We start from the raw sequence: 20,552 nt of genomic DNA, 5'->3' as shown, positions 1-20,552 counted from the left end.
TCTGGCGCTGAGTTTTACAGGCCTTTGTACTCTATTGATGATGCTGACTCTGACAAAACATCTGGTAGCCGGGGCTTTCCCTCCAACCTCAGCTGCTCCCTGGCCTGTCCCTGTCTTTGCCCCATCTACCCAGCTCCTCCTGGTACCACCCTCTCTCTGCTGCTCTCGGGATCTGTTTCATGCAGGTAGGATCCTGAGACACAGAACTGCTGTATAACCAGCTCTCCAGTTTGGAGTCGCTTAGCAGAGGCCCGAGGAGCACCAGGAACGTGTTCGTGGGCCTGATCTCCCCTGTGAGATGCTCTGATGACAATGAAACTAAGCGGCTGCTCCTTTTCTCTCTAGAAAACGGATGATAACTGCGAGGAAATTTCCCATAAGTGACAGTTGTCCCTTCGCGCTGCTGCCGGCTCGTCCTGGCTGTCACAGAACGGCAGTGGGAGAACCAGTGGCCTGGTCTGGCACGATCCATAAGTTGATCCAGATTTAGCCCAGACTGGGCCATACTGGGGCTTAGCCCGTGATGCACAGCGTGACCTGCTCCCCACCAGCCTCTCTTCAGGTGGCACCTGGCTCCAGCCCTGGCTCGATGTCCCCAGTGACTCTAGATGGCCCATCCTGGGCTGGCGCCAGGGTCCGGTGCTGGAAGTACGGGATGGGAGTATCCATTTTGCTTGGTCCTTGCACACCTTAGGTAGTGCTGGGCCCCGAGCACTGGGACCTGCTTACAGGAGCTCCTCCGCTCCTGCTTCGCTTTGTGATGTGGTTTTCCAGGGCTCAGTGTCACCAGGGTGTAGCCATAATGTCCCCAGATGCTCCTCTGGTCTGTCCGCTTGGAGCCAGCCGTTTGCTCACACAGGCCAAGCTATGGCAAACCCAGGACACGTCATGTGGGAGGAGAGCAGCTGGCTGCTCCTTGTCCACTTCCACCTCGCACCAGCGTAAGTTCATCCCCGCTCTCGGTGCCCCCGTGCCGTGGTTGTGCCTACAACGCGCCCGGTTGCTCAGAGTGCGCAGGCCACGGATGTTGCATCACCTGCAGCCACAGAGTCACTGGTGTGGGTCTGGGGAGGGTGAGGGCTGGGGTAACGGGCAGTGGGGGTGAGAGCAGGGGAGCAAGGCTGGGGCGGTGTGGGGAACAGCCAGCGTCTGCTGACGGGCATGAAGAACCGGAGCTGCGGAGGGTGGGGGACGCGGTCGGTGAAGGCAGAGAGGAGCAGAAAGAGCAGCAAAGCCTCTGAGTCAGGAGCGGACAGTCACTGAGTTGGCCTGGGGACTGATCGGTGCCTTTGGACTCTCCCACAGCTCCCTAACCACCCAGCTAATTAAACCAGAGAAGGGGCAAACCAAAAAAAAAAAAAAACCAAAACCAAACAAATGAATGCATCCTTCAGACTCACTGCAACGCTTTGCAGAGGAACGGGGCCATTTCCTGCTGCTGAGCCCCCGCGGGGCTTGCCCGGGACCATCAGCCCCAACCTAGCAGACAGCTGTGTCACCAGGGCGTGGTGCTCCACACGGGGGGACAGTGCCACGTCCAGCCGCGTGCCGCCGAGCTCGCCGGCAAGCAGCTTTTCCAGCATTTTGCAGCTGCCTTGGGGAAGAGCCAGCAAACAGCGTTTCCCAGCTCTGCACCTCTGAGGCAAGGCGAGCTCCCAGGTGCGTTTGGGGACACAGGGGCGGCTCGTTGCCAAACTGTGGCGCTTGAGGTGCTGCCCTGATGGGGGTGCGGGGGCTGCCTGCGTGGCCGGGGGCGGTGGGGAGTGCCTGGCAGCCAGGACCAGCCGTATCCCTTCCTGGGACTCGCTCCTCGTACAAAGGAGTCACCTGCTGTGCCCAGGGCCACCAAGTCCTGCAACAGAACTTCCTGGGGCGTTTGCCCTAGCACCCCAGCAGCGTGCAGTTCCTGCACACCAGCCTGTGGCTGGGGCGACGTGGCCACGCAGCGCTCCTTCTGGGAGCATCCGCCTTGGTGAAATCCTGCTGGACCCTCCGCCAGCTGACACAGCTTGAGGGGACAGACCCTGACACCCGTCCCCTGCCTGGTGCGAGCCATGGGGTCGGGAGCCCCCTGGCATGGGGAGGCTCCTCAAGTCTTGGGCAACAGACTCTTTTACACGCTGGGTTATGCTTGGGCAAAGATAAAAATCTCACCTCTGGGTTTATTTTTGTTGCTGCAGCGGGTGAGTTGGATATCGCTGCCAGCTGGACCTTTCCCAAACCCAACTGCAGCTCCTCGGCTAAACGCATGCGTTAGGGCAGTGCCCCGGCTCGCTGCCAGCCCGGAGGTTTGGCCCTGCGGATGCGCTGGGGGAGCTGCAGGGCTTCCCTGTGCTGGTGCTGCAGACTCCGGTGGGCACCCCAGCCCTGTGCCCCTCCGAACCCCTGGGGAAGGAGCCTCTGCACAGTGTGGCCTGGGTGCTGAACGAGCATCACCCTGACAGAGGGACAGTACCAGTGCTGGCTGTCACCCCGCTCCGTGCGTCCCAGCTCCTGCTGGGACAGGAGCAGCTTTTGGAGAGACATCTGAAATTGGGGATGGCTACGCTGGAGGGAGATGAAGCTGGTGCCATCATGTCCATATGGCATCTCCAGTGCAGAGCCCAGCCTGGGACAGCTCGGCTGGGCTTCATGCACGAGAAGGACAAGGGTCCGGCATGACTTGAGCCACCACACGGGCATGAGGGCTCCTAAAGGGTACAGCTGGGAACGGATGGTCCCAGGGACCTCCATCTCCTCCTGCATCTTGACATGGGCAGCACCTGGGGACCATGTGACCTCCTTAGCGTGGTGGTGGCTTTAGCATCTCGATGCGGTGGATGGCTCGCAGTCAGGAGCTGGGAGCTGCTTCGCTGGAAGGACCCTGGGGTTGTGGTTCGAGCAGTGTCCTGCCTTGCCCAGGACTTGTGGGAACAGAAGCCACCATATGAGGGCAAGGCTGTGAGAAGAGCAGCCACCCGTCCACAGGGGTGGCTGAGAGGAGGATGGTGTGGGAGAACAAGAAAAGGACGTGGCTGGGGGGTGCTCTTTGTCCAGCACGGACAAGCTGGTGCTGGGAGATGCAGAGCTACTGGACTGGGTGGCACAGTTGGTGCCATGGCTTGGCGGCTGAGCCCTGCGACCTGGAGGTGGGCCGTGTCTCTGGAGCGGTCCTGTCATGTGGAGATAGCTGGAACTGCCCCAAAAGCAAAGCCAAGTCTTGCAAGCCCTGACTGGGAGCAGCTGCTGACCACCCACAAGTCCACATGGAAGGGTCAGGGGAGCAGGGAATGACGATAGGCAGTTGGTCAGCCTGTTCCTGCCTCAAATTCCCATACTGGGACTAAAAACCTGCTAAACTGGGTAGGATGCCTCCAAATAGCTCTCGAGGCAGAGGCCAGCCACAGACCTGTTTCAGCTGTGGGGGCTGGCTTTTGCTGTTGTCATGATTGGCCGCTGTCACTCATTTCAGATGAGGCTTTGCGAGGTGCGGGTTGAAGTCCAGGTCCCTTCTTGCCATGTGCTCAGGTTGTGTGCCAGGGACTTGAGCCACCCAACGCTTCCCCAGCCACCAGGGAGAACTGGCCTCATTTTAGTTGGGCTTCAAGGCTGAGCACAAGCATCTTAAATATCTGCACATCACTTGCTGTAAGCCCGTCCCTGTGAGGGGGCTGGGTATGGAGAAAGGCAAATTTGTCCTTGGTTGCCCCAAAACTCTGTGCAAAGCCTGGGTTTGTACTTTGGGAACCCTCTGACTCACAAAGGTGGGCACCTCATGGTACCCACCGAGCAGTGCTGGGGGCACAGGGCATGATGTACTGCCATCTCCCAGGACTCCTGGCTGGAGAGACAAAGATGTTAGTGCTGAGCGAGGACTGAAAATGCTGGGTATTTCTCCCGGCCAGGCTCCAGCAATGGTGCCAAGCCCATACAGCAGGTCTGCGGCGTGTGCTGGGCACCTGGGGCTCCTGGCAGCTCATGCCCAGGGCTTTCTCAGCTCTTTGACCCCCAAAGGGTCAGGTTTGTGGGTGGGACAAAGCCTTTGCTAAAGCCTCTCCATCACCTGCTCTCCGTGATTGAAACTCTTCAGCCTTTTGCAATGCTCTTTGCAGAGGGTTTGTAATCCTGGCAACAAGCCTGGCTGATTTATTTTTTAACCTTTCGTTTTCATACACGCCAGCAAAAGACAGCTTAAGCGAAAACAACTGTTGCTGAAAAAGAAGCTCTTAACTGGAGAGCTCCCCTCTTCCAGCTGCCGCTGGCCACTCTTACCGTCCCTTCTCCCACTCTGCCCATCCCAGATGTTGTCTGTAGATCAGACACATCCAGGCCATGGATACTTACCACCAAACACAGCAGAAGGTAGCTTCACCCCTTGGTGCTCAGGGGTTGGTTAGACACTTCCCTTCCCATCTCCAAAGCACTTACCTCCCCTTCACCAGCCCGTGCCTTCAGCTGCATCTCTGCTGCTCAAGGACAATGGGACCGTGGCCAAGACATGCATGGAAGGAAGCCAGGGGTGGTGGAGCGTCTTTCAGAAGGTTGTAGAGTCAAGAGCAAGGCACCAGGACTGGAAAGGATCACTTTCGTTTATCCTTTGTGGAAGACATAGAGACAACACATAGGTGTCAGGATTGGGAATTACGTGACATCCTGGACAGTGGCTGACTTCAGTGACCCCAGAATTTGTCTCACATTAGCTGTATTGGCTTTTACAGCCTTCCTTGGGTTGGAGCCGAGGTGCAGTGACTATTGGGAAGCTGCTGGCTGCAGGCAGGTCTCCAGCTATGCCGGGACCAAGGCTGCCCACGCCTTGGTTCTTGTGTCTTTGATAACTTTCACACGCTGAAAGCATTCACAGCCAAAACACTAACTCCACAGCAGCTCTCACCCAGGCAAGTCTTTTAGGCAATGGCCTGATTCATGCAAGTGAAAGTTAGATCTTTTTTGCTAAATTGGCTGAAACACGTCTCAAATCACGGCTGCCCGAGAGCCTCCTCTGTGCTGGCTCTAACACTTGGATCAATCCAAAGACTTACAAAGTACTTTGTGGTGCAAGGCCCCTAAACCCCTCTGCAGCTGGGGTCCCTGCTCCTTGCGGCTGCCCCCTTGGTGCATCAGCCCTGCTGGGGGCTGCTGGGGGCTGCTGGGGGCTGCTGGGGGCAGAGCTGGCTTCAGCCTGGGCGGCGGGTGAGACTGAGCGCAGGGCTGCGCTGGAAGCCGGCTGTTGCAGGCTGCTCTAGTGCGGCTCAGCAGCATCCTGGCGCCTCTGAACGGGGCTTTACAAGCAGCATATTTGTGCCTTGAAAGGAGAAGTCTCCATAGTTCCTCCTCCACCCCCAGAGCGGTCCAGACCACCACCGTGACCACATGCATTGCTGGTGTGGTCCTCGTGCCACCCGGTGCTCTCAGTGCCTTGCTGCTTCTTGCTTTTTTATTTAGGGCTCCCAAACAGCAATGGGAACGCTAATCCCACCTGGCTTACCAAAGCTGGTGCATCCCTGCATCCCGGGAGAGCCTCGCTGGTGGTTTGGGGTGGCAAAAGCAACATTTGCAGCAGAGCAGGTCCTCTGGTGACTTCCTCCACCAGCAGTACGTGGGCTTCATGTGGTGAGTGCCAACACCAAGTCCTGGTCTGGGATGTGGTAACAGTGCGGTCTGGTTATCTCACACACAGACTAATTCCCTTGATCAAGATAAGAGGCTTGGCTGCCTGTGCCAGGTCATTCCTGCTGGGAAAATGAAAGAAGCCTGGCAGCCCTGCCAAGAGCAGCCGCTTAGCCCTGTCTGTAGGGAGAGAAGCTGTGGGTCACCCCTGCCTGGGGCTGCCTCCGCATGTGCTCCCCTCGGAGCTGTGGACCTGCCTGCAGTGCAGCTTCCCAGCTCTTCCTGAATCCTCATAATTTAGCTTTGGGTTTTGGTTTTTTTTTTTCCCCAATAAGCTCCCATGTCAGAGACGTATCTTACTTGTGCGTAGGCAATGGCAAACTGGAGCCCTCTTAGCTCAGCTTCTAACTGCTGAGAACGTTGGGACAAGCAGTCAAAAAGTTATTGGAGAGCACCTAGAAAATGAAGAGATAAGTAGTGTTTCATCTAGATTTGTTCAGAAACCTTGCTACCCAATGTGACGCCCTTCTCTTATGGGTGACAGCCACTCTGGAGACGAGAGAGGGCAAGCACACGGTATCATGCTTAGGAAGGGTCACAGAGTGGCCTGGCCAGCTGCTGGGTAGGTGGGATACAGAGGTGGCTTTGGGGTGTCCCTGGCTAATGGCCAATGTGTGCAAAAGGAAATGGCACCTTAGGAGCACACGAGTCTCTGTCCTGACATGGGTGCCCTGAGCTGCCACAGCCCCCAGTTTCAGGGTTGGTGTTCCCAGGACTTCATCTATAACTTTTACAGAATAATTTAGAGAGTTGGCAGGGCTGTGGTTGAAAGCACAGGCCCATTTTGAGTCACCACTCTTGGAAAGATATGATGAGAAGTATGGAGCAAGTGCTGAAAGCCCAGAGGGGAGCAGCCAGGATGGCGGGGGCACAAGGAGGAGAAAAGGCTGAAAAGGAAGGGAGGCTGCAGCAACGGTGACCTCCCTGGAGCAGCTTCTCAGAAGCTTTGCTGAGACTTTGAGGGAGAGAGGGGTGTTGCAGAGTGCCACAGCTCAGTGACATGAGGTGACCTAGCAGGGGGCAAGGGGATATGGGGTGTCTGGCTGTCCACAGCTCACCCACCACTGCGGCAGGGGGAGCTGGCTCCATCATGGTGCTAGCTGCCCTTGTCCAAACTAGTTTGGCAGCTCAACAGAGACCTCCCACAGCCAAAGGGTTTCCTGGTCTCCTGCAAATATCCTCCAGCATTTGCTGAGGGATGCCTCCATCACGTCACCCTTTCACCTTCTGCCTTCTTTCCTTATGGCCTTGTTGATTGAATTGGAGGCAATCAAGCATCTCCAGAGCTGCTCGCCTCAGTCTCCATCCCGTGCTGTCCCCAAGCGCTCACTGTGACACTAGTGAAAGGGAAAATCCTGCCCTAAGGGTGCTTCATCCTTGTTTCCCTGTGCTCCCTGATCTCAGGAAGGAGAAAACTTCAGGATGCCCAGGGCCAGAGGAGAGCCCATGCCTGGGGCTCTCGTGAGCCAGACCCAAGACACCCTGACCTTGCCTTCACCTTGGTGCTCTCACCCCCAGGCAACACAGCTGGTGAGCGAGCAACTCACAGCTTCAACCTCCCGGAGCATCCCTCCGCCACATCCCTCCGGCCCCGCACACACGGAGCCCATCACCGCAGCACTGGGCAGTACATCCCCCTCCTAGCAGGGAGCTGGTGCCCGTTCCCCAGGCACCCTGCCCTTCGTGGCTCAGCCGGCTCCACTGTCAATATCGAAATACTGATATTTTTATTGATATCATTAATCTCGTGGATCTCGCAAGGATGCAGGTGTTGTGCTAAGCCCCATACGAGCTCTGTGGGAGCTGGAGCTGCCCCAGGGCCAACACCCGCTATGTTGTAGCTGTGCACAGGGAAGGGGAACGGACCAGGGTGTCCGTGGCCGGCACAGGGGCTGGCTCCAGACATGTCCCTGGCCCAGAGCACCCACAGCTGAGAGGTGGCACCGAGACAGTCACAGTCAGGGCAACTGCAGCGTGTTTAGTAATGATACACATGGGAAAAGACAGTAGGGAGGAGGAAAGGTCTGGTGTGCTATTTGCCAGCTGGGAACAGCAGGCATGGGCATCCCAAAGACAGCTTTAAATGGCCCCAATTCCACCAGTCTTGCTGGAATCAGACTGGAAGGGAGGGCTGGAGCCGGTCCCTGCTGGGACAAGTTGCAGTAAGACCCAGGGTGCATCTGGAAGGGGAACAGGAGGCAGGAGCGTGTGGTACAGCTCGCCCAGAAACATGGGACCTGCACAGAGCCGCTGCCTGCACCTCCCACGGCCAGAGCTGGGCGACCTCGTGGTGCAGAAATTAAATGGCGGGGAAATGAGAGACTCTCTTTTGACCCTGAGTCAAGGTGTTTTCCTTTGAGAAGCCACAGGGAAGATGTTAGCAATGGAGGTGATCTCATTTCACAAACACCAGTCATCTCAGTGACTGGCAGTAATGGCTGGGCTCAACCCCGCAGAGTCCCTGCAGCAGCCTGGCAACTTCCTTCTGGGTCTCAAAGAGTCATTTCGAGGGCCACAGACAAAGAAATATATGTCGTCAAGTAGGCGTGTGTGTGTACTCTAGCCATACTTCTCCATAGCAGATTTGTCTACCTGCAGTCAGAAGAATGAGGCATTTAGGTCACTTTTTCAGTTATGAGCAAATAGCTCATTTAGCTCTCACCAGAGCACATCCCTGAAGGCAAACAGGGCTGGGGCTCATCAGGACCAAGGACCCGAGGGGAGCCACGTGAGAGCAGGTGCTCCTGGGGGCCAGGCACCCCATGGCCCTTCCAGGTCCTGCGATGCTCCATGCTTGCGCACCACGTTGCCCTGAGACCAGGCCCGCGTTTTAACAGACAGACACCCCTTTGGGTGGGATTATCTGAAGAAAATTGAGGGCTGGCCTGTATGTGGCATGGAGCCGGCGTGTTGTCACCTTGCCAGAGCCCAGCCGGGGCAGCATCGCCTGGGAGAGGTGCGGGGCGCTGCACATGGGGCAGGCGTGGGCAAGAGGGGAAATAGCCTTCTCCCTCCTGGAGTGCCAAGGGGGAAGGAGAAGGGGCCGGTGCTCAGCCCATTCAGCAGGAGGAGGTAAAAGCTAAGGTAATTATCTGGTTAGCTAATCAAGGGGCCTCTGTGGGAGCCCACGAAAGGAGCAGGCGCGGGTGCAACAGGGGCTGTGTGCGATGCCATGTGCCGGGGATGCGATGCAGGTTTGGGAAGACGTTCTCCAGCGAGCCTTTCGCCTGGTCCCGTTGGGGCTCACGGGCTCTGCCTCCCCCCAGGCTTGCCATGCCTCCTCCCAGCATTATCCTTCTGTTGCCCTAAAGTTTTTGCAGGGAGGATTTTGTCAACAAAATTATTAAGCCATTATCTGTGACTTGGCTCAGGAATATCTAGCGTAAACTGAAGAAGTACTAACTTTTATCGCATTTTTTAGCTGAACTATTTATACATAATACAACCTCTCCCAGCAAAGCCTCTGTCCTGGCTCCCACCCCTGTATCTGCCTTCATCCACCAGCTCAGCCCGTGGGGGTCTGTAGGATGGCAGACGGGCCTCAGGAAAGAGGGTGCTGGGAGAATGGGGGGTACTGGTCCCCCTTGGCCCCCTCCTTGGTCCCCCTTGGGCGGGACCATGCAGCCATGTGTCCCTGTGATGGCACACGTGCCCACCTGCCTGAGTGCATTCTCCCACTCCCCACGTTCATGAGGGGTCCATTGCTCAAGGAAGCTGCGGAGGTGGACCTGCAAGCATTGCAAAGCTTGCATTTGGTGTGTGGCTCCAGCTGCACCCCAGTTCCCTACTGGGACAAGCTCCAGGCTGGATGCAGACCTGGGGCACTGCCATCCATCCTTTCTCTCGACAGCCCAGGAGACCCTGCCATGCACCATGGCCAGTCGCTGCTGTGTCAGCTTAGTCCCAGCAAGGTCTGTCCTTCACTGCCCTTGTGCTCACGTGGACCAGGGCCGTTCCTGGTTGGGCTTGCCCCAGGCTGGTGGCAGCAGGTTTGCCAAAGGGCTGAGCCTGGCAAAGAGACCCCAGTTCCTGAGAATGGAGACAGAAACAGCAGCTCAGACAGTTCTGCTGCCTGGGATGAGTGGATGGAGTCACTGCAAGCCGAGGAAAATCACAGCTCCCTCCCAGCTGGGAAATCATTCCCTGTCCTTCTGGCGTGAGAGGCAATTAAGGTATCATCACGTAACTTCTGGAACTGTTTCTTTACTACAGAAGGATCAGGGAAAGTAAACTGAAGAGCTGGTCAGCGGGGGTTTGGAGGCAGGAGCCAGAGGGTTTGGTCGGCTCTGAGTGCACACAGCCACCGCGCAGTGCCACATGTCCAGGAGGGACCGGGGCTGGTCGGTACCTCTCTGTCCTGCATGGGGACGAGTGCCCGTTGCTCAGGACAGCCCTGGCCCAGCCGCTGTGCAGCCAGCGGGGGATTTCCAGACCTGGGAATGTAGCGGACACTCATTCACACCCTTCCAGTGAAGCCACGTGAGTCCAAAGGTTATGTGTTGTGTGGAGGTGGGAATGCAGGAGTGGTGGCACCCTCTGGGCTCCAGGCATCCACCCCACCAGCACGCAAGCCACTGCAAAGGAGATTGCCATGGGAAGAGGGACTGGCGTGGAGGTCTGAGCCCCGGCTGGCCGGCAGCAGGGTGCGGCACAGGCACCCAGCTCGGTGCAAGCTGCGGATAGATGTGACCTGAGACAGAGAGCACCCAGCGACTGCTGCACCCCCGATTTCACAGGGTGGTACTTTCAGTGCACTCAGCGGGACCTCTGAAACCACTGTCCCTCCGGCCACAGAGAAAGGTGCTCTGGGAAGGTCGCATGCAATGAGGGCTCCCCAGCATGCATTTCCCCTCTGGCATCACTGTGTTTGACTCAGCTGAGATAAGGCAGCTGGGAACTGAATCTTTCCATCGAGATCACCCTTGTGATAGCCTTGGCAGCCTCTTAGCAGGGAGCGGAAGCAGCAGGAAGCAGCTTCGCTGTATGGCCAAGAGAGAGCAGGTCCCTGCGTCCACCAGCCCTCCCCGTCCCAGGGCAGGGGTGCCGGGGCCCTGTGGCTGGGGTGTGATATCCTGCCTGCACCGCTGAGCCTCCAACGCGTGCCCAGAGTGATGAGAGGCTGCAAGGACCTGAGCCCTCCCCACTCCCCCGGCATTCCTTGGGGTCCCTGTGTCTGCAGGGACCCCCGCCCAGGAGCAGCTCGAAGCTGGGTCACACACGGGGACGGGGTGACCGCAGTCCCGGCTGGGCCATGACGATGTCTTGGCCCTCTTGGCCTCTCCTGTCTCCCCTGGCAGAGCTCAGCGGGCATTGCTGAGACCCCCCTGGCAGGGCCATCCTCCTCTGATGTGATTTTCCTTCTCATTGTAATAAAACTTATTATCAAGGCACCTACCACTCTGCGTGTGATTTCAGGGCATGGGATACTGTAAATATCACCCTCACCTCTTATAGACCTCGTAGAGACTCGTAATGGAAATATTAAGACAGATGAAAGCAAAGAGAGAATAGAAACGTGTGAGTGTGTGTGAAAGCACAAAGAAGCAGGGGGACAAGGGTTAAAAGGAGAAGTGTGTGCTAATTGCAGCAGGGCTCCTACGTGTGATTTCATTCAAATGAGGAGGAGGAGGAATTGGCCGAATATAAGGTGTCAGGAAGATGCCTAACTGAGCCACAGATATTCAAGAGTTTTGCCTAAGGCTGATGAGGTCTGAGATAAAACAGTGGGGAAAAGATTTTCAAGCAGTATCCACTTCCAAAGGATATAAAAGGCAAGTCCAAGCTGGGTTTGCTGCCGGCAGCAGAGGAGCCCAGAGCCACAGCAAGGACTCGCAAGCCAGCTCCGAGCGATCCCACCTGAGCACACACATCTGGGTGCTGCTGGGTGCATGGGAGTGCCAGGAGGTGAGCTGACCTCGCTTACATCTTGTAAAATAAAATCGCCTTCCCCTTCTACAATATCTCACGTTGAGTTGTTTTGCAGTTTCCCATGCTCTCCTCTGTTTGGTGCAGTGTTTCTTTTGCTTCTCCTGGACCTGATCCTTCTCGCATCACAGCTGTGCCAGGCTGCTGGGCTACCAACACCTCTTTCCTCCAGCCTCCCCTATTTTATCCTACTGTTGCTTTTCCCAGGGAAAGATCTGATTATCCACCAGGATTTCCAAGTTACACAGCTTGAGATAGTGTCAGCCTGGGGACAGCTTTCGGAGCTGATCTCCTTGCAGCTCTCACTGGTTACTGTTGTTCCCAGCTGGCCGTGTCCAACCACCTTTCTCCTGTGTTTGGGTTCGCAGGAGCCTTCACCATGATGTTCGCTAACAAGAAGCACTTCACCACTGCCATCGTCGGGGTGCTGATCGCGCTCTCCATCATCGCCCTTGTTCTCAGCCTGGTGAAGATTGAAGATGTCACCCTGCCACCCGCGGTCAAGGTGAGCCCAAAAGAGGGTCCCCGGGCTCCAGTGCAGAGACCAGTCACCTTGGGCAGGTGCTCAGAGACAACGGGTTGTCTTCAGAGTTAGGAGGTGAAGGGTGGTCAGTAGGACCTGCCTTGTAGTAGCTGGGTGAGTGCTTTCTTCCCATCTCAAGGTGCAGGCAGAAGAAATACAGGCTGGCCCCCTCGACGTCAGGGAGGGAAGCCTCCTCTGAAACTAGCCGCCATGCTATGCGCTTGATGTGTTTTGAGATTACCTTGGGGCGCAAGGGTAGGGCACAGCCCTGCCCCGCTCCCTCTGCCCTTCCAGGGCACCGCAGCGCAGGGCGATAACCTCCACATGGCCTTCGGTCCTGCCAGCTCCCACTGGCCTTGTCCTAACCTGCTCACACAACAGCACAAGCATGGTGGATCCTCCCCATCCCTCCCCTGCAGCTTGGCATCCCACCCTGGCTGCTAGAAGAGGGTTGGTGCGGTTTCAGGGTGAGGTGGAGGGCTTTAAGGGGGAGAGGCACACAGCTGGGTGCTCCTGGGCTGGGGCTGGTGTGGCCCTGCCAGTCCCTGCCCAGGCTGGGTGCAGCCACGGGGGTAGCAGAGAGCACTGGAGATGGGGGAGTTGCTGGCCCCAAGGTGGGGCCAGTGTAGACACAAAAGGTATGTAACCAAGAAATAAAATTAAAAAAAGCATGAGGAAACGACCACGAAAATGTTTGTGTGAGCTGGCATTGCTGCACAAGACCTCAGGATAGGGAATGAAAAAGTTCCTCAGTTGCCGTGAGAAATGCCCGTGCTGAGACCACGCACTGCCACCGCTCTGCTCTGCCGCAGTGCAGATAGCAGTGCCTTAGACGGATGTTTTTTGGGGCATCCTCTGGACCCACGACCCTGGCAGAGCCATGGTGGGGCCAGGGACAGGCTGCTGCTCCTCCCGACGGCATGATGTCTTGGTTTTTCCTTCCAGTATGGGATGGTGTTTGATGCAGGCTCGTCCCACACCTGTCTGTTTGTCTATGAGTGGGATTCAGACAAGGAGAATGACACCGGTGTGGTCAGCCAGACCTTGTCCTGTGATGTCCAGGGTCAGTATCCCCCTGCCATGGGCTCAGTGCTGCCCTGGTGGGGTGGGACGGGTTGTGGCGGGTGGGACGACCTGGCCCTCCCTCTCTTTGGCCTGCCCACGCTGGGCAGCTCTGTCCATCGGGCTGTCACTGCTGGCAGGGTGGGAGCCCTGGCTGCAGGCAGAGTGGTCCCTGACTCCCTGCTGGCTTCGCTCCATGGTCGGAGGGCCCTCAGCACCGTGTAGTGCCCGCACGCTTGGCGGGACTGAAGCACCTTGGTGTTGCTCTCAATTTTCATTCCTCCACCTTGGGCTGCCCCCAGCTGCCCAAGCTGCTGTCCTGGCTGGGGAAGGTCTCATCCACAGAGCTGAGGACACTGCTGAAAGCATGGGAGATGCGGGGAAGCCATAGGAGAGGAACGTAAGTGTGGGTCAGTCAGGCCTGCAGGGACCAGGGGACCCTGGCAAAGCACCCTTTGTTGCTAAGAGGTGACGGACCTCACTGCCCCGTGTCCTCTTACTCCCACATCCCTGTCCCCAGCCATTCCCATCAGCTTGTCCCAGCCTGACTCTCTTCCAGGGCAAGGCATATCAAGCTATGCCAATGATCCCCCAAAAGCTGGCGATTCCCTAAGAGAGTGCCTGGATAAAGCCCTGAAGGTCATTCCTGCTGCAAAACAGAGGGATGTCCCAGCTTATCTCGGAGCAACGGCAGGCATGAGGCTACTGAGGTATCGCTGTGGGGCACGGGGGTGACAGAGCAGTGACCGAGCTGCAAGCAGCCACTGCCAGGACACAGTGTCCTGCACGGGGCCAGGCTGCCAGGAGCTCCCAGCTCTCATGCTGCCATGAGCAAGTGACTGGGGAGAAGGCAGCCCGGTGGGGACACACGGTTGGCTGAGCTGTCCTGGGCAACTGGCCCTGGGGCAGAGAGGCTGCTCAGAGGTGTCTGTTGGCATCCTGGAAGCCCACGTCCCAGGATGGTGCTGCATGTCCAGTTCCAAGCAAGAAATGCGTCTCAGAGCTCTTTGTTTGCTCTTCATTATTCCTTAAACACAAGGGAGTTGAGATGCCACCAGGGGATGTGCCATCTGCCCAGATGGATGGGTGCTGGTGGGGCAGTGGGGCAGAGGTAGGAGGCAATGGGGTGCTGCAGGACCTGCCCTTACCTTTCACCAGCCCGTATTAGCTCTCTTCAAATGTCAACCTTCACTTCATGGTTCTTGGTTTTATGCTTGCAGATATCTAACATTGTTTCTGTGCCCTGGCAATCAGGCCCTTTCCCTGGGAAGGAGCCAGCCCATAGCCTGAAGGTTACTCGCTTCAGAGAGCGAGCACATGCCAGCAGCCCCAAGACGTCTTCCCCCACTCAGAGGTCTCAAACCAGGCTGGCACCTTCCTGAAAGACCCACTCGAGCTCAGCAGCCAGCCCTGGCTTTGGTGCAGTCCGTGGGTGATGTTCAAACCTAGGTTTTGCAGCACAAACCCCTCTGGCTTCCAGCACTATGAAGATACTTAGGTAGGGAAGGGTGGCCTGGCAAACCTCTATGTGACTGGGATCAAGCTGCATGGGAGAGAAGAGATTGCTATTGCTCCTAGATTTGTGATGCCAAGTCTAGACAGCTGGGATTTATGCTGTATGAGCGGCTTTACAAGTTATGTAGCAGGAAACATCATTTCACACAAACTGTTTGTTGCAAAAAAATGGAGTATGTGGAACTGGGAAAAAACCAGACTGTTTCCTTGTGTTTCATCTGTAGTATTGATGTAGCTGGGTCTGTGTCCTGACCTCTGAGTCCTTCTTAGGGAACAGAACAGCTCAGCCGCAGACCAAGTCCTGGCCGAAGTTGCTAAAACCATGCGAGAGTACCCTGTGGCTTTCAAAAGGGCTCGAATCCTTACAGGAGAGGAGGAGGGGGCTTATGGCTGGATCACCATCAACTACCTGCTGGACTCCTTCACTAAGGTGGGAGAAGGGTGAAACACGCACTCCTTTATAATACAGTTTTTCTGATTTTTCTTAAGCTTGCTTAGCACAGAAAGAAAGGTCTGGGTTAACGGCTTTTGGGAATGACCTAGGGGAAGCAGGCAGTTATCATCTGGACTGCCTACAGTGAAAGAGGAGGGAGAAATCAGGAATGGGGGTGTCCCTGTTAAGAGCTAAGGGCACATCTCCACACCACGAGGACGCAGGGTCTCTTGGGGACAGCGAGGTCAGCCGTGCAGCCCCGTGGGGACCGTTTGCTCCTGCTGGGCTTTGTCTCGCTGCCCTGAGAAGGTCCATCTCCGTGTGGCGCTGCGAGGCCCCAGTTCTGGTTCAATGTGCCGGTCTGAAGGAAGCTTGAACCAAACCTCCTTCCTGCCACCCTCCATCCCAGCACTGCCACAGCTCAGAGCAGTGCTGGCACCATCGGGCTCCTGTGCAGGCTGTTGGAGGATTTCTGTCCTTCCCCTTGCACCAGCACCTCTGCAGCCTGCTCTTCAGGAAGGGCAGCCCATCAAGCCAGGTCCCCACCAGCACTTTGGTCTGGGGACCGGTGACTCAGAGCCACCTGAGCCCACAGCACATTGGCACATCTTGACCATCAGACAGCTCAATCTCTGTTTTTTCTGGCCGTGCTGGCTGGGCAGGGAAGGCAGTGGAGCCTCACATACAGAAATAATTGAACTGAATACCTGTTGACTTTAATAACAAAAGTCTGTTGACTTCAACGGGATGAGAATTTTGCTCAGGGCAAGTCAGCCCAGCCGTGTACTACTTCTCTTCCTCTCCTGTCTTGCCTTGGCAGTACTCCCCCAAAGCACACACGTGGGTTCGTCCAGAGGCGGCCAACATTTTTGGGGCACTGGATCTTGGAGGAGCATCCACTCAAATCAGCTTTATGCCCGAAGGTTCAGTGATAAACTGGAATGAAGCCTCCAAGTTCACACTGTACGGGTATAACTACAACATCTACACACACAGCTACCTCTGCTACGGGCAGAACGAGATGCTGAAGCGACTGGCAAAGCAATTAATTGTGGTGAGAAGGGAACTGGGAGGTAATTGGACTCTGGTCTCATGATACCAGCCACAGATTTGTTAATGCATAAAATAAGAACAGGCAATGCTCTTCCAGAGAGGCATCAGCAGGGACTGAGAGCAGGTACAGACTCTTTGGAGCACGGGTAGGCAGATGTGGAGAGGGCCATGGGAAGCGTCAGAACAGGCAGCTCAGGAGAGATCTTCTGGCTGTACACAGCTGCCTCGCACAGGATGTAGAAAAGGCAGGACCAGGCTCTTCTCAGAGGTGCAAAGTGACAGGACAAGAGGCAGTGGGCACAAGCTGGAACATGTGAGTTTCCAACCAGATGCAGGAGAAAAGTATTTCCCAATAAGAATGGTCAAATATTGGAATAGGGCCCAGAAATGCTGTGGAGTCGCCATCCTTGGAGAAATTCAGAATTTGATGGGACAGGGCTGTGAGCAGCCTCGGGGTGGGTTAAGGAGGGGGTTGGCACAGGTACCCCTATAGCTCCCCTCAACTACTCTGTGACTGCATGGACCTGAGAAAAGTGAACCAGAGATCTTTCTCAGGCCGTTTTTTGGAAGGTCAGAGGGGAAGAGCATCTTCACGGAGCTGCATCTTATCAGGAGGAACAGCTTTGGCGAGTCAGAAGGGTTTGCTCGTGCTGCACAGCCAGGAAGATCCCAGGTGGTGTCCCTGGCTGGGGCTGGAGCTACAGACAGAGCTAGAGCTGGGTGGAGGGGGCTTTGGGTGCCCCAAACCATGATCCAGCTGGCCAGGGCAGAGACGTGCTCGGTCCCTGAAATTGGTCTGCCTCCGTGGGAGAGGGAATGAGACAAAGCAGAGCGAGAATTAGTGTTGAGCTCAGACTGGGTCTACAGACGGCCAGCAAGACCAGGATTAAACAGCAGGAGGGTCTTTCCCTGCTGAGGAGGTGGGAGATGCCTGCACCCGTGGCTTTGGGAGGAGCGCTGGGTGAACCCTGCCGCCCAACATGCCCGCCAAGAGGGTTTGGAGGAGACTGCAGCCTGTGATTTTGCTATTTCCAGGAGTCATCCTCCAGCATGCGAGTCGATCACCCTTGCTACCCAAAAGACTACAATGAAACGGTCTTGCTGTCTTCCTTCCGCGCCAGCCCCTGCACCAACCGGAGCGACGCAGGCCTGACCCTCAGCGACAGGAACGTGACCCTGGAGGGCAGGGGCAACGCCAGCGGGTGCCTGGCTGCCGTCAAGAAGCTGTTCAACTTCTCGGCATGCGGCCAGAGCCAGGACTGCACCTTCGACGGCGTCTACCAGCCCCCCGTCAGCGGGCAGTTCATTGTAAGGCAAATCCCGTCATCCCAACCCCTGGGCAGAGCGTGTCCCCGGATGCTGTGGTGTCCCTGCGTGCCCCGTGGCACTGTCACCTCCCCGCAGCAGAATGGGGCAAGAAGCACCCAAATTACCACTGCCCCAGGGCACAACAGGGATTGCTGCCATCTGGTTTTCCAGCCAGCTCTCCAAATGGGACCATGTTAATAAAACAGGTGCTTAGTTGAAAACCAAGTTTTCATTTAAAAAAAAAAACCACCAAGCTTAGCCAGCAGCCTTCAGGCAGGGCTCTGCCTGTGCTCCATGTGCTGCTGTAGCCAGCAGGCACCTCTGCTGGGACGTGAACAGCGATGCCCTGGGACTATGCAACGGTGGGACAAACCTGGTGAAGGACAAAGCCCACCTCCCGCTTCGAGGGAGACGGGGGCAGCTGCCTGGGCAGCTTTCCCCACTGTAACTCAATGGCATTTCTGGCTCTTGTCTTTCAGGCCTTCTCTGCCTTTTACTATAACTTCAAGTTTCTCAACCTGACCGAGGGGCAGTCGCTGGCTACTGTCAGGGAGACCATCGAGCATTTCTGCACAAGAAGCTGGGAAGATGTATGTTCCCCACGATGGGAGGCTGTGGGGAGGCTTCACAAGCAAAGGGGTTCTGGGGTGGGGAAAGAGGAGCGGGGACCCCTCCAGGGCAAGGCTCCTTGGTTGCTGAGCTGTGCCCTAACAGCAGAGCCATCTCTGAGCTCTGTGAGGGAGCCAGGACCATCCTGCACCACCCTTGGGGGCCCTCCTTGCTCGTGCCACATCGGGAAAGGGGCAGCCAGGGCAGGTGAAGGCAGCAAAATCTCCCCACCAGCACAGGAGCTGGGGATGGAGGTGGGGCTGGAGCCCTGGAGGATGGTGAGAGGGGAGCCAGCTGCTCGCACCACTCTGGAGACAAGTCAAATGGGGATGGATAAGGCCAAAAGATGTGGTAGGTCCACCATGGGGCAGAGAGCAGGGGCCCCTTGCGCGAGGAGGCTGAGATGGGAGAATCTGGGGCAGGAGGAGCTCCAATATGTCTCTGTTTCCATGTGGAGAGTAAATCCTCCTTAAAGGAGTTGCCTTGTGTGGACAGGTCCAAAATACCTGCCTGGTGCAGTAGTCTTTTTCTGGATGCTGGTGGCTGCAGAGCCATTGTCCCTTGTGCAGCAGTTTTCAGGGCATTGTCCGTGCATGGAAATTGCCTGCAAATAACTTCCCTTCCTCCCCAAACATGTCCCCACCACAGCTGTCTTCTAGCTACCCCAAAGAGAATCCTGAGCGACTGCCTAAATACTGCGCCAACGCCAACTACATCCTCACGCTCCTCCTCGATGCCTACAAGTTCAATGAGACCAGCTGGAACAACATCTTCTTCCAGATGAAGGTAGGCAGCAAACCCAGCCTGCGGGCAGGAGTAGAGGCAGCACCAGGGAAAAGAGCCAGCTTCCCATGGTGGGGTGCTGTGAGAGCCACGGTCCAGAAAGCCCTGCCTGCCCCACATCCCAGCATGGCACTGCGTGTGGGGCCACCTACTGCACCCCGTTTGAGCCGTGCGAGAGTAGGTGGCCCGGCGTCGTCAGTGTGGCTTTCCTGCAGGGCTGACTCATTGTCCCCTCTCTCCTCGGGCAGGCGGGGAGCGCTGACATCGGCTGGATGCTGGGGTACATGCTGAACCTCACCAACATGATCCCGGCAGAGGCTCCAGTGTGGGTGAAGGGGCACGTTCCTTCCCTGTGGGCTGCAGCTGCTGCCTTCATCATCCTCACCCTTGCCTTGGGGCTTGCTGCCCTGCTCCTGCTCTTGTGGGTGTAGGAGCCTGGCTGCATTTCGGAGCGTGGCAGGAGCACGTCGGGGCTGGAGGGCTGTCTGCACTGCGGTGCCCTGCACTTCTGCCGGCAGGACTGGCAGCCTGAGGCTCGTTCAATGATGCTGAGCACGTTAACCTCTACAGCACTGAAGAGCTGAGGTCTGGCCTCCCACGGGAGTGCCCCCAACATGCAGATAGGCACCACGTGAGGTTTCCAGAGGAGCTCTGCTCCTGTGGAGACCTGCTGGGATCAGCCTATGCACCACAGGAACTCCAGCCATGCCTATCTACCTCCTTACACCTCCATGCCTGTTACAGGTCTGGCCTCCATCCCATCGGCTGGCACGTGGAGAGCCAGCCTGGCCGTGGAAGAGCTCCCCAAGTGCCAGACTGTTAGAGTATGGCTGCAGGAACCTGGTGACAGGGTGCTTCATGTGATGCTGGGTCTGACTGCAGTTGCCAGCAGCCAGGCAGGTCCCTGCCGGCTCTGCCAGCGTGAGGGCATGCAAGGCTCTGCAGCAGCCCAGCTGGCTCTCCTGAGGGTGTAGGGTCTGGGCTTATCTGATGGTCTTGGAGACAGAAGGCAAATTGAGCACCCAAAGTCAGAAGCGTGGTCTATGCCTCCCCAGAGGGTCCATCTCGTCTCATCTTCCTTTTCTTCTGGGATAAAGGGATTGACGTTTCTGAGTGTACTCCTGGAGACCAGACTGTCCCACCAGCAGAAGGCCTGGACACTGTGGGTGTCAGGCTGAGACTCCAGCAGGCTGCGAGTCCTGCCCTGACCCTGTGCACATGGCTGAGCTGGGTCCTGTCCAAAACTGTGCCCTTGCCTTCACCTTTGTTTCTGCTCATTCGTTATCTGCCCTGTGGGTGATCTTGTTATTTGCCTCCTGGCAGCAAGGAGCTGACTTCTGGTGTCTCTGCAGAAAGGCGGGTGTCTCACAGCTCTCATCACCCAAATAAACATTGTAAAAGTCAGCAAATGGGGAAATGCCTGTTACTTTGCTCCTGAGCATTTATGATTTTATTGTTTCCGTCTCCCAGGTAAGGGCTGGTGATGACGACAGGGACTCAGGGGAGAGTCAACATCGTTCGGTGCTATGGGAGATGCCCCTGGAGACCTTGCAGCGTCTGCCAGACCTCAGAGACGAGCCAGCAGGGCACGAGGACAGGTCTTTTCCTTCTGAGAGCCGGGGTGCCTCACCTCACCCATCCACTGGCTGCCAGTGGGACTCCCCAAAAATGTAAGGGGGGGCCCCGGGAGCTGCC

General features: G+C 56.8%; 1 protein-coding gene across 2 annotated transcripts; it reads left to right on the top strand.

Moving 5' to 3' along the window:
• The first annotated feature begins 357 nt into the window (after positions 1-357).
• On the top strand, positions 358-19,927 carry LOC142418224 (ectonucleoside triphosphate diphosphohydrolase 8-like). Of its 2 annotated transcripts, XM_075519773.1 has the most exons (11): positions 358-941; positions 1,306-1,659; positions 11,940-12,076; positions 13,040-13,157; positions 13,716-13,866; positions 14,942-15,101; positions 15,925-16,158; positions 17,193-17,465; positions 17,945-18,055; positions 18,723-18,860; positions 19,106-19,927. In XM_075519773.1, the coding sequence occupies exons 3-11, from the start codon at positions 11,951-11,953 to the stop codon at positions 19,286-19,288; spliced, it is 1,494 nt and encodes a 497-aa protein (XP_075375888.1). In that variant the 5' UTR covers positions 358-941; positions 1,306-1,659; positions 11,940-11,950; the 3' UTR covers positions 19,289-19,927. The 2 variants fall into 2 exon arrangements, with proteins under 2 accessions (XP_075375888.1, XP_075375889.1); XM_075519774.1 differs by lacking the exon at positions 358-941 and having other exon boundaries at positions 1,224-1,659.
• Positions 19,928-20,552: the final 625 nt, after the last annotated feature.

This window comes from Mycteria americana, chromosome 17 (genome assembly GCF_035582795.1).
Source record: "Mycteria americana isolate JAX WOST 10 ecotype Jacksonville Zoo and Gardens chromosome 17, USCA_MyAme_1.0, whole genome shotgun sequence".
NCBI lineage: Eukaryota > Metazoa > Chordata > Aves > Ciconiiformes > Ciconiidae > Mycteria > Mycteria americana.
Note: the sequence above shows the minus strand (reverse complement) of the source record. Positions and strands in the feature narration are given on the sequence as shown.

Bases quoted from the DNA above. Each gene is read 5' to 3' on its own strand.
- LOC142418224 (XM_075519773.1), top strand. From the start codon at position 11,951: ATGATGTTCGCTAACAAGAAGCACTTCACCACTGCCATCGTCGGGGTG. The intron at 13,867-14,941 runs GTATCGCTGTGG...AGTCCTTCTTAG, and splicing joins GCAGGCATGAGGCTACTGAG to GGAACAGAACAGCTCAGCCG. The intron at 18,861-19,105 runs GTAGGCAGCAAA...CTCCTCGGGCAG, and splicing joins ACATCTTCTTCCAGATGAAG to GCGGGGAGCGCTGACATCGG.